The following is a 12186-nucleotide window of genomic DNA, read 5'->3' as shown; positions in this document are numbered from 1 at the left end:
CCTCTCCTGGACACCCCAGCCATTCCACGTATTCCTTAACTTTCACCAGCAACTCGCTTATCAAACGTAACTAGTTAAGTAACTTGATGGGGTACGGATTAGCCAGACACGGTTCACTGGTGGTTGTGTGTGGATGCATCGGGTGGTTATTGTAGGAGACCGACGGAGATATTTTATATTTATCTCATACATCTCATCCAGAGCAACTTACAGTAGAGGGAAGGGTTGCAATTTGTTTGTGCTCCCTGGGATTCAAACCCACCACCTGTGGGTTATTAGTATAGTCCTCTACTTCTACGGGGGAATTTACTGTTTTGAAATGGCTAAGCTAACACATTGAAAGACATGCTATCATAGTTTTTCACACATACTCAGACGGCTGTGAAGTTACCACAGGATGTAATCTCTCTGTCGGTATTGCCTGCGGATCAGACTTGTTGTAAGAGCCTGAAGCTTGATTCGCCCTTTTCTGCGTGGCTGAGACTGCAGTAAAACGCATCTGTGCCGTGGGTGAGAAATGCGATGTTGCCGCAACACTCTGTTTGCCCTCTGCGGAGACGTGTCTGCTCCCCCCACCCCAGCCGCGCCGTCACCTGCAGTTTTGACTTCCCTTCGCGTTACTAGATGAGGAACTGTTTAGGATTTAAGAAGTTTGGGCTGTGCAGGAAATACACACTCTTCCTATTCTGATTGAACAGCCCACGTTGATGGTCAGGAATTAAAATGGTAAGAATAAGATCACATTGCGCTTTGAAAGTCTGTGTGTTTTTCGGAAACCAGGCACTGCCTACTGATTCTTCGGTTGGCTCCCTGTAGCATGCGTGTGTGTTGCCCACGATTGAATGACATTCCATCCTGTCTCCCGGATTTCCCCCACTGCATACCATATGCGTCCTGGGATTGGCTCCAGCCTCACCATGGTTACGAAAGAAGGATGGATGGATGTGGAACAACCTGTTTTATGCCGTTATCTGCGCATTATATATAATTTAATACTGTTTTTCAGGGTATCCATTGTGACCAAAATTTATATGATGTGTAGTGTTTCATCTCGTCTTCTCACTGTTTTCCCTGGTGGGGGTCCGCTAGGTGGGGGTCTGCTAGGTGGGGGTCCGCCTTGTAGCATTCCTAGCAGCTCAAATCAGTCCTCTTTTCTCATGGCTGCAGACTCTCATTCTAGAAGCCAGATGCAGACCGAACCACAAGTTAATCTAGACCGAACCAATAATGCACCTTAACGTATAACGTGGTTTCAAGTAAAAAATACAACGTAGAACCACCACCACCCCCCCCCCCCCCCCGCCCAATGACAGACAGTCAAATTGATCAACGAGCGTTAAAAAGTTCCCAATTTCATATATTGATATATTCTTGTCCGTATATTCATGAAATGCTGTTTTGTCATTGAAAATTATTCCGGACCTGTGATTTTGAACAAAAATCTCGTGCGGACCTTTGATCCAAACGTTTGAGAACCCTTGTTCTAGGGGATCCTTAGTCATTCCCAAGTCAGATGGGAGACCCCTCAACATGTCCTGTCTTTCCTGGGGCCTCCACCCAGTCAGATGAGCCTGGAACGTGCTCCTTGCAAGTCATCAAGGTGGCATCCTTAAGATGCCTGAACTGACCCATCTGATGGAGCAGTGGCTCTATTTCAGTCTCTTTCAAGATCTCCAAACTTCTCACCCTGTCATGGAGAATGAATTCAGCGTCCCTGTGGAGAAACCTCGTTTTGGCTACTTGTACTTATGACCTTGTTCTTTCAGTCATTATGCATAGATCATGACCATGGGTGAGGAGAGGTACTTTGAATGACTGTTATAGCCTGAGGCGCATCTAACTAATGTTTCAGCACCGCCGATCCCCTCGGTGCCTGCAGAACTGCAGTCGTCAAACCAATCCTCCTGTGAATCTCACTTTTCCTATTACCATCCCTCATGACAAAGATCATGGATTTTAAATTCCTTCAGTAAATACAGATTCTTCCCCCTCACCTGAATGGATCAGTCCACTCTTTTCTGAGGGGTTACCGTGACCTTGTGACGGCACCCAATTCTCATCTCATTTGGTATCGGATTTATTACGTGTGCACTTGAGGTTCTGATTGTATGAGGCCGAAAGCATGACATTATCTGCATATATTAGGGATGCCACTCCCAGTATCCTGCATCGGAACCTTTTCAGCCTTGTCTGTGCCCTGCCATCCCATTCGTGAAAATCACAAACAGGACTGGAGACAAGATGCACCCTTGCCAGAAGTCAACACTCATTATACAGTAAATTGCTTCGGTTTTGTGCTAATGATGTGGATGCAATTCCTTCTGTATTTGTATAAGGACCCAATAGCATGTACAGTGGCCCCAGTATTCCATAATCCCGTACTACTTCCGACAGCACCCTCTGCCTCTCCCCCTTTAAAAAAAAGGACCATCACCTCTATTTACCAGTCTTTCAAACAACATTGAAGAGGTGTGCTAACCATGTCAAGCTAACAGTATCTAGTGCTTCCTAGAATCTTCCTTCCCCACCAACCCTCACTGCTTATCTGGGTTGTCTTGGTTCATCTGGCCTCCTCCCTATATGCCAACTCCAGTCATTCAGCAAATGCTAATTGGATGGTAGCTCTACCCCCTTCCTCCCTCAAGCAGCTCGCCCACATCTTCAAAGAACTGCCAGAGTTTTCCTTCCTACAGCTCAGCATCACAAAGAGGCGACCTTCTTGTCTACTGGGAAAAATTCTTGGGAATCCTGGGACTTGTGAATCAATGTTCCCACACCTCCTGGAGTCTTTCACCGTGTGGATCTCCAGAGTAGGAGAGACTCCACCCCTGATCAAGAGGTGGGGTTCTAAACTCTACATTATGCATGAAGGTAAAGCCCCTTTTCTGCCAGAGCATCCATTACCAAGGTTTCATCTGTCTGATACCTTGCACCTACCCCACTAGATGCTTGCTGATGATCACCACTCGGCGTCTGATTAGTGGGTCTTAAAAACCATAATCTGGACAGACCAGATACACTGGTTCTTCTTGGTATCTTTCATTAGAGATCTTAGTTGGGTTGTAGTTTGCCCAGTCTCTCTTCACACACCTGCTTACCAGGGAAGACTTTACCAGGAGCTCAGGCCCGAAATAATGTAGCTAGCTTGGATCATTAGGGCACGCAAACCTCTCCACCAAACTAAGGTCGCAGTCCTCGGAAGGGAAGTTGTTAATTCGTGATTTGTTAAGCATTTGCTCTCTTGAGACCTGCCCTCACTTGAAAATCTGCAGTCATTTGTAATCATACCCATGTCATATATTAACTTAATTATAAAGCTATGTTAATTTGCTCAGTTCATCTACTCATTCATCATTTGTCACCCACTGCCACTTATCAGCACCGACTCTTGTTTTCGAATAAAATCGAGTTACATTACAGCAACTCTCCGCCAGCTACTCGCCTTGAAAAGGTGAAGCAGTCAATGTCATAATAACGCATTTCGAATACACTGAAGTGAGACCGGGGAGAACTTGTAACGTCTGGGGCATTAATTCAGTTTATGTCGCTCAGACAGACTGTCACAGTCGCAAACTGACCAATGAAGCAGAATGAAATGCGTCAAGATTTGGCCCTCTTTAAAAAATGGGGATTGTTTGCAGGTTGACAGTTTCTCCTGGAAATGAAGTAATTACTGGTTTATTAATGACCAATGGGCTTTTCTCGTGAAGCAACAAGAAGGTATCAGAAAGAGTGAGGTTATCACGCCTGGTTTATTCCGGATGATGCACAGTTCCTCTGTGTCACATAGGTATACATTTTTTTTTGTCCTTTTTTCACTTTTTGATACGTAACAAAGTAGTTTATATGTGCACAGGTTTTCTTTATATCCTTATTCCTAAATATCTAGTGACACATCAGGCTGCAGTTGATTTATTTATTTATTTTTGCTTTCTTTGGAGAAGCCATTTGAGTTTCAATCATGCACTTCACAGCAACTCAGCCCCTAAAATGATTAAGAGCTGTGGAGGACCCTCTCTAAGGCTTCTACTGACTCATTTAGAGTGAACCAAACTCTAAAACCCCAAAATAGTTTTGTTTTTTTTTTCCCGTAAGTTTCAAAAGCCCGTGACGTCTCAAAGACATAAGGTCTATTTATACTGCATCCTATAGATGAGGGTGCAGCTCAGGTTGAACTGATTAATTTTTGCCATATCCTGTTGCATAACTGTTAAGTCTGGTGAATTATTCGCATGCAACGCACCTTACTTGGAAAATCTGTGCATGACATATAATTTCCTAAACAAAGGCTTTGAATAGAATAGCATGAATAGAAAAAAGAGTATTTAAAAGGAGGGCAGGAAAGAGAAAGAATGAGGAATGCTTGTGTTTGCGCTCTTCACCTAGACTGAAAGGGTGGATGTTTGCGGCGCAGAGTCTGGGGCTGAAACAAACCCACTTCCCTTTCCTCCACTTTCCTGTCTCTGAGCTTCATGTGGTTCCAAGGCGGGTGTTAATTGCTGCTCGCGGCTTCCATCTGAAAGCATCGTCACCAGGGGGAGCTTCTCTATCCTCTTGAGTGTTTCCCAATCCAGTCCTCGGGAACCAATAGCCAGTCCATGTTCTCGCTCCCTCCAAGCTCCCTGCCAAACAGTGAACACATTTTGCTCCCCTAACACCAGCAACAGGAAGCAAAAATATGGACTGTTTGTGGGTTCCCAAGGACCAGATTAGGACATTACACTGCTCTTGAGCAAAAATGATTTCCAGTCTTTGGGTATGGCAAACAGTTAGCAGGTTACAGAAGCTTCAATGGAGATGGTTAGTGGTTAATATGGTGCAGAGAATGACTGGAAATGATGAACGGTTAGGAACATACAGGGACCTGAGTGAACATGGTGAGCGGAGAGTGTAGAGGCCTGAATGGAGAATGTTAGTGTTTATGAGGGTACAGGGAGTCATTAGGGTATTATTACTAATCAGTCCAGTTGGCAACAGTCCTACAAAATATCGTGTTTTTTTGTCTCCAGGCATCTAAATACAATGTCCATTTTCGTCCTATTGCTGAACTTGCTCTGAATCCTTTACCTTCCACTTTTCCGATCATAATGGTTTTACTCCGCCGCACTGAGTCTCCTAACGTTCCCCAGATTTATTAGTGTTGCTCTGATTATTTGTGCTTAAAGGGAAAGTTCAGGCTTAATTTGATCAGGAGTTCACTTCTTTGTGTGCTTTGCAGTCCATGGTATTTTTAAAAGTTTTAACCCCACAATGGAAAACTGAACTTAATAAAAAATCAGTGACTGCAATCAAAAAACTCAAAATGTCAAAGGGGTTAAGGTCGTCATTGTTGGGATTTGGGTGTTTCCCATAGAGTTGACTGGACGGTCCCCACAAGGATATGAATACAAACGTGTGTGTGTTGGTTGAGAGTGGGGGTGGATCTGCTTATTGGTGTGGGAGGTGTAATGGGGGGGGGGGGGGGGCAGCAGTGGGCCACTCCCTGTCAGGAAGCCGCGAATGAAATGTCAGGGAGGATTAGGGTGAAAGGGGACCCGCGGGGGTGTGAACATCCGCCGGCCGCTCGGAGCCACGACGGAGATCGGGGGGGACCTGTGTTATCCTCATCACAGCGTTCAATCGCGTCTGACAGCTGGTGAACTCAAGATTCTCTCGCTTCCTTTTCTCCTTCTCAATTTAGTCATAAGTGATTAGACTCATAGGCTGACATGGGTGTTTTTTTCCCAGAACCTCATGGATCAATTCAAACTGAAAGGGGCTTTAACAAATGGCAGCCTTATAGTAGAGTGTCCCTTACCAGACACCAGCTTACTGTCTCCAATTGCCGTCCTGACCAGGTCCATCTTCCCCATCCACCCGTCCTTCCGCCTGCTCGCCCTGGCTGAGCCCCCGGTCCAGGGCAGCCGCGGCCAGCAGTGGCTGAACCCGGAGATTCTCACCATGTTCTTCTTCCACACCGTGAAGCCCCTGGACGTGGCCGAGGAGACCTCCATCATCCAGGGGATGGTGAGCATGGGGCATCTTCTTGTCTCAGATCTGTGCACCTGGAAATAGGGGGAGTAGAATTTACTTCGTTTCAAAAAAATGACTACAAACCGCCGCACACTCTCCATCTTCTCAGTCACGTCCACACATGTGGACCCCTAAATGGCTTCCAGGGCTTCTCTACTGTAACCTTCGCCTTTTCTCCACCGGATGCTTTACTTCCTCGGAGCTGAACTGTGGTCCTTTTGTTTTTCGCAGACGCCGAATGCCCCAGCAGAGGCGGTGCAGCTCTTACTGCATCTCACTCACAGCTTGAGAAAAACAAATGACCCAACAGTAAGTCATTGTGAACTGCACCAGACAAAACAGCCACCCGTAACAGACAAGCCTATATATATTTTTACTAGCGTGAATGCTGCCCTTTATATAATATGTGTTATGCGCATAATGCGTATGACAGACCACCACACGACGGCAGTTTGGAAGTAGAAATAGAAGAATCTGCTGTTTCTGAGACCTTTATTTTGACGTAGTTTTCGCTGGTTGTATGTTTACTTTAATCGCGTCACGTGACTGTTTGGAGAAGCCAGTTGAGCTGTGTGTGTTTCTGAGTCTGAGACTGTGTGTTTCCCTCCAGGCCCAATCCTTGGCGTCTTCTCTGTCCACCAGGCAGCTCTTGAGAATCTGCCGACGTCTGTCCCAGCACCCAGAGGAGACGGTCGGCCATGCTGTGAACAAGGCCTGCCTTTCCAGGTGGCCCGCACGGCGGCCTGCTGTGTTGTACATCCTTACTCCCTTAAAGATCTCTCTTATTCTCTCATTACTGTTTCCAGTTCTCAGTAATGATTTAAAGATGAGGTTGCTGAGGTGGGTGACAGATCCTCTGTTGTGTGTATGTCAGGTTCCTGCCCAGCCTGGCTCGTTCGGCCTTACAGAAGAACCTGGCCAACTGTTCTATCGAGGATGGGCCGGACCCTGGCAGCACACAAAACCTGGACCTCAGCTGTGAGTACACTGTTTGATTCCGTGTCTCAGTGGCAGGAATTCTCCACACAGCAGGAACAGAGTGAATCGTCCTTTTTGAGCAATAGCGCTGAAATGAGAAGGTCACCCTCAGATATTTGGCCAAAGGATGCTGTATTTTAACCCCCCCCCCCCCCCCCAACCGAGCCTGTATTCCTCAGTTAACCTGGAGCTCTGGTATCAAAGTTGAAAAAGCGAAAGTATCAGTATCATGTGACCAGCAGTCACGCTTCTGGAAGAAAGGCTGAAAAGGTCACTGTCTCGTGCAAAAGCGGAGTGAGCTTCTTGTCACGTTCTGCACTCTTTCCTTGGGTCTGTTTTTTTGTCCAGGTGAAATAAAAGACGGGATTCTGAGGATCGGAAAGGCTTCTCTTCCGGTATATAATCCCCATGAAAAAATGAAGGTTCCTGATGTCCTGTTTTATGAAAATGAGCAGGTAAGTCAGCCTTCGGTTCATCACTAGGCCCCAGGTATTATTATCTAAAGCTCCTTACGTCAGTGCTGTGTGCATGATCCTGCTTGCAAAAGAGACATCAGCTCATCATGTTTCCCGGTTCCCCAGTATATACGTGCTGGTTTAGTTTTGTGCACTTTCTTATCCAGTACAGCCGATCAATTTCCAGTTTATGCCATGTCTCTAAGCGTAATGTGCTTTATTATTCAGGAGCTGGACACCTTCCTCATCGAATCAGGTCATGATTCCCCTGTATCTCGTACTACAAGCTCTTCCTCAGACTTGATTCCATCTGCATTATTACTGCATATACGTATAACCAACATATCATTCTTTTAAAGTGACTCTCTGTTATTCCTCAGGCCTGTACTTGTACTGTCTACTTACACTTGGGTCAGAGATAGAATAGTCCTCTTAGGAACCAAGTGTACCATGGCTTAACTTAAACCATTCCTTGTAGAGGGAATAAAATAATTACGGCATGAGGTAATTTCTTGATAACAATTTTATCTTTGTAAAAGACAGGAACTGTCATGTGGTCTGATTCAAGGTCAGCCTTTTGGATACACTGGCCAGCAAGACCTCCACCAACCAGCCACAAGGCTTGTGTTCTTAGATGAGTCAATGTTTCTACTTTAGATTGAAGTTATTGAGCAAAACAGATTATATGTTGTTTACTTGTGAACTGGGGGATGCTGATTATTCATGTAGTAGCACCATTATGCTGAGGGTTCTGATCTGGAAAAGAATCACAGGGAATGAGCAGAGGTAAACGAGCCTAGCTGTAACTGGAGTCTCTGTCGGTGTAAGCGGAATAGCATTTGGAATAGAGCATGTTGGCTGTCTCACCTCCTGCCCTTAAATAAAGGCTGACATGATGAAGTGCGTTTGTTTGCCGATTAAGGATGGTGACTCAGTGGGCGGCACTTTTGCTTAAACCCTCCAGGGATAGGGGCTTGAACCTTCGAGTTCCGTGTGTGGTCTCCTCCAGGTTTTCCCGTTTCCTCTTGCAATCCAGCGATATACAGTTAGGATGGTCGTCTTTTCTAAACTGCCCGTGGTTTATGAGTGCGACGGACTGGCATCCCGGCTGCGCGGTGCCCCTCATCTGTGCCCTGTGATGCCTGGCCAGGAGAAACAGTTGGGAGATGAATGGATGGACGTTTGCCCACAGCCGTTCTGGCGAGGGCTGCGTCCCAGCAAGCCCTGTGTCCAGCCGCCCAGGGAGGTGTCCCAGCTCCCCCAGGAGCGCTGAGGGTTGAGCTGACCCAGATTCTGCACGTTTTCTGTTCCTCCCTGTGAAGGGGAGGAGGCAGAGGAAGTGGAGGATAAGTCCTTGCTTGGCCCACTTCTGAATGACCTGCTTTTCTTAGGGCGCTGCGGGGACTGTAAGCCGGCGTTGGCGATGCTCTAATAGGGTGTGAAGAGGAGCTGAGCAGCAGAATGAGGGTGGTCTGCTCAGCCATCTTCCGCTCCTCTACTCCTTACATCCCTCGTGTTCTGAGAAAGCCTGCAGCGTGTTATAATTGCCTTATGTGGGGGGATTGTCAGTATTTTCATCTAATTCAACAAAACGTCTCAAGCTTTATGATAAGTGTTCTTAATGATTGTTACAATTCACCGCTCGTAATATATGAATTATTTCCATCCATCTGTCCTTCCGTCTTCCATAACTGCTCATTCTGCACACGGTTGCGTTGAACTTGCGATCCTAAAAATCCCAAGGGGAACAGAAACTCTAGATGGCATCTCAGACACTGCAGCACCTTATAATACCTTCTGGGTTAAATGGATAGATGGTTATTTGTGAAGGTTTGTTTGCTGGACAGCTGCAGACGCTCCTGCTGTGAGATTCCCTGCCTGCGCTCATTCTGTTCTGGGGGGAGGGAAACTGCACCCGAAATTCGCCGTGAATTTAATGTGTTGCGGTTTGACCTTCCTGTTGCTTGTGCAGCACATGACAGTGATGGAGGACATGCTGAAAGACTTCCTGATGGGGGAACACCTGTTATTGGTCGGGAACCAGGTGAGTGATTCAGGAAGTAAGAACCGCCGCGGCAGAGCTGCCCTTGACAGCAGACGTCAGCTTGGGTATTTCTTTAGAAGGCCGTGGAACTCGGAAGACTTCGGAACAAATCTCAAGGTTCCTTTTCCCTGCAAATATTAGCATTTGCAATATGAGTCACTGTTTGCTAGTTTTGGATTTAAGAGTTTTGTACACTAAACCAATGCAAATTATTTTCTGGGATGTGGTAAAAGAGAAGTTTCCTTACTAATGACTGATGTGTTGTAGGGATCTCAGTGTTGTCCCCTGTGGGGAAAAGGTCAGTTCCTGTTAGCTTCTTTGAAGCAGAGGCCCCTTTCATAGCTGGGGGGGCGAAGTGGGAGGGGCAGGCCCGTCAATCGTCCCGATGCGGTCTGACGGGATACCCCCCCCCCGCCCGCGCGCTGCGTTTCCTGCTCCCACCAGAGCCCAGGGTTGTTTGGTAAGTGGAGTGGGGCTGTACTGTCAGGCAGAGCGACTGGGACTCTGGTGGTTCTTGAGGAACGTGCATGAAGCCGCGATAAACTAGAGCTCAAGTGGCTGCGTGCAAAGCAGGCAGAGAGGGGGGAGGCGGGGAGCTGGGAAGGGCAGTATGTGATCCACTACCAATCTTCGCCTCCTATGACAGTGATACTCTGAATAATTGACTTACTCAACATACACAGATCAGAAGAGGTAGGACTTGAAATTACGAAAATGGCCAGTACAAGATTATAATGGTTTTTTTTTTTTGGGTTGCCACTGATTAACACATTAATTAAGACCGTAATTTGTGAAATGATATAGAATTCATTCATTCAGGTCATTAAGACTGACATCCCTTATGTGACTCTAGCATATATGTAATATTTTTCTATGTGTTTGCGTTACATTATGATGCATAAGCAAAAAATAATACATATTTTGGCCTTAATAAAACAGATAATACTAAATGTTCTGGTTATTATAAATGTGGGACTTCTTCATACAACAAAATCAGCAATAGCATCACCTGATAAGGATTCTAAATGTTACGTTATGAGTCTTTCTAATCATGCAGTATGTGTTAATTCCAGTGAACGCTGTTGGTTGCTGTTTACATTAGGGTGTTGGGAAGAACAAGATTGTAGACCGATTTCTGCATTTAATGAACCGACCAAGAGAATACCTGCAGCTTCACAGGTAACGAGACCACCTTTATGGCCTGAAAACCATTCATACTTTTTCTGTAACTCCTTCTTCCATGTAGTTAATGTAGATGCCAGATTGCCAGTATCTTCTTGTAGAATGAACAGCTAAGATCGACGTGCTTTATAATTAAAACTGAGTTATTTTCGTTACAGAGTGGGGATGGTTTTCTGGAATAGATGTTCATACGTTTCACACATGCACTCCCACTGCTTTGTAGCTGTATTATAAATCGAATGGAAATAAATGAAATGCTTTTTGAAGGATGGCTTTTAATTAAAGGAGAATACTGTAATTCATCCTTTTGAAAAAAAGCTGTTCTTTTAACACTTACTCAAGCCCCCTCTCCCGTGAAAACAGCACGCGGGTATCACAGTACACAAAAATAGACATATCTATAAAAAGAGATGATTAACTCACCCACATGCAGCTGGGCCTGGGCTTTTGCATTAAAAAAACTCCTTTCTTGTCTTTGCAAGGGTAAAGTGAATTATTTTTGTCCCTAATAAATTAGGACACCTGTCTAGGGGGCACGGGGAATTGCAACTATGAAGATGAAGTTCTTTTGTTTTTGAAAGACAGCTATTAATAACTGTAAATTGGTAGGAAAGGCGGCAATTAGAGAAGGCTGGTGTCTGTCTGATTGGCCTTGAATGGAGTATTTGCCCCTCGACATTTTCTGAGATGCACTAAATCCACACTATGTCTATAATAACCATGTTTGCTTATGATTATATACTCTGCCCTGCTGTAAAGGGTAATTTACATTTACCCATGCAGAAAGGTGTGCATTTTACTGTGTTTGTTCATTTGATTTTGCAGGACAAAATCGTTTGTTTAGAACGCTGAGATCACGACCACATATGTCTGAAAGTTGCGACCAATTATCTTAAGTTACTGCAAATTGGTTTCTGTAGTACATGGCTGTTAACTGTAAACATATACAGCTTCTCCAAAAGACTCACTAACACGTTATCGCCACTTAATTCTTAGGATAATGGTTTACCTAGACTCTAGTCCTTCAGTGTTGACTGTATCCTAAGATCTCTGATTTTTTTTTGTTTGTTTTCGTCGTCTTCACTGCTCGGTGCATTTTAACAAAAGTGCCATTCTTCAGAAGGAACTGTAACGTTAGTTCATGCAGTGGTAATTACATTCCTGAGGTCTGGAGGGTGACTGCTGGCTGCTACTCACCGCTTTTCTGCGAATGCAGTGTGAGTGCAGTGCGAATGCAGTGTGAAGCGCGTGGATTGCAAAAGCACATGACGAGTTATCACACACGGATCAGGTGCAATGTTCTTTTCCTCCATGAAGTCCTATCACAGTGTTGCATTGACTGAGTTAAATGAAATATCATTTATTGTATTATTATAGTTGTACTTATTATGTGTTACTTATCTTACTGCAGTGATATTTGTTGAATAACCTGCCTTGGGTGACCACTTTGATGACACGCTCCATAAAATAAAGAATTAATACAGGATGCCCACACATATTTTGACAGTTGGGTCT

The 12186-nt window shown here is 45.2% G+C and overlaps 1 protein-coding gene across 1 annotated transcript in view; it reads left to right on the top strand.

Annotated features, from left to right (window-relative positions):
- The window catches only part of vwa8 (von Willebrand factor A domain containing 8), a 73795-nt gene that overhangs the window by 15171 nt on the left and 46438 nt on the right, over window positions 1-12186 (top strand). Inside the window, exons 15-21 of the mRNA XM_072697881.1 lie at window positions 5838-6006; window positions 6244-6321; window positions 6623-6738; window positions 6887-6990; window positions 7339-7445; window positions 9418-9489; window positions 10592-10668. Coding sequence (XP_072553982.1) covers window positions 5838-6006; window positions 6244-6321; window positions 6623-6738; window positions 6887-6990; window positions 7339-7445; window positions 9418-9489; window positions 10592-10668 — 723 coding nt within the window. The remainder of the gene's footprint in view (window positions 1-5837; window positions 6007-6243; window positions 6322-6622; window positions 6739-6886; window positions 6991-7338; window positions 7446-9417; window positions 9490-10591; window positions 10669-12186) is intronic.

The sequence above is a fragment of the Paramormyrops kingsleyae genome, chromosome 1, assembly GCF_048594095.1.
Source record: "Paramormyrops kingsleyae isolate MSU_618 chromosome 1, PKINGS_0.4, whole genome shotgun sequence".
Classification (NCBI taxonomy): Eukaryota; Metazoa; Chordata; class Actinopteri; order Osteoglossiformes; family Mormyridae; genus Paramormyrops; species Paramormyrops kingsleyae.
The sequence above is the reverse complement of the archived record's forward strand: the minus strand, read 5'-3'. Positions and strand labels throughout refer to the sequence as shown.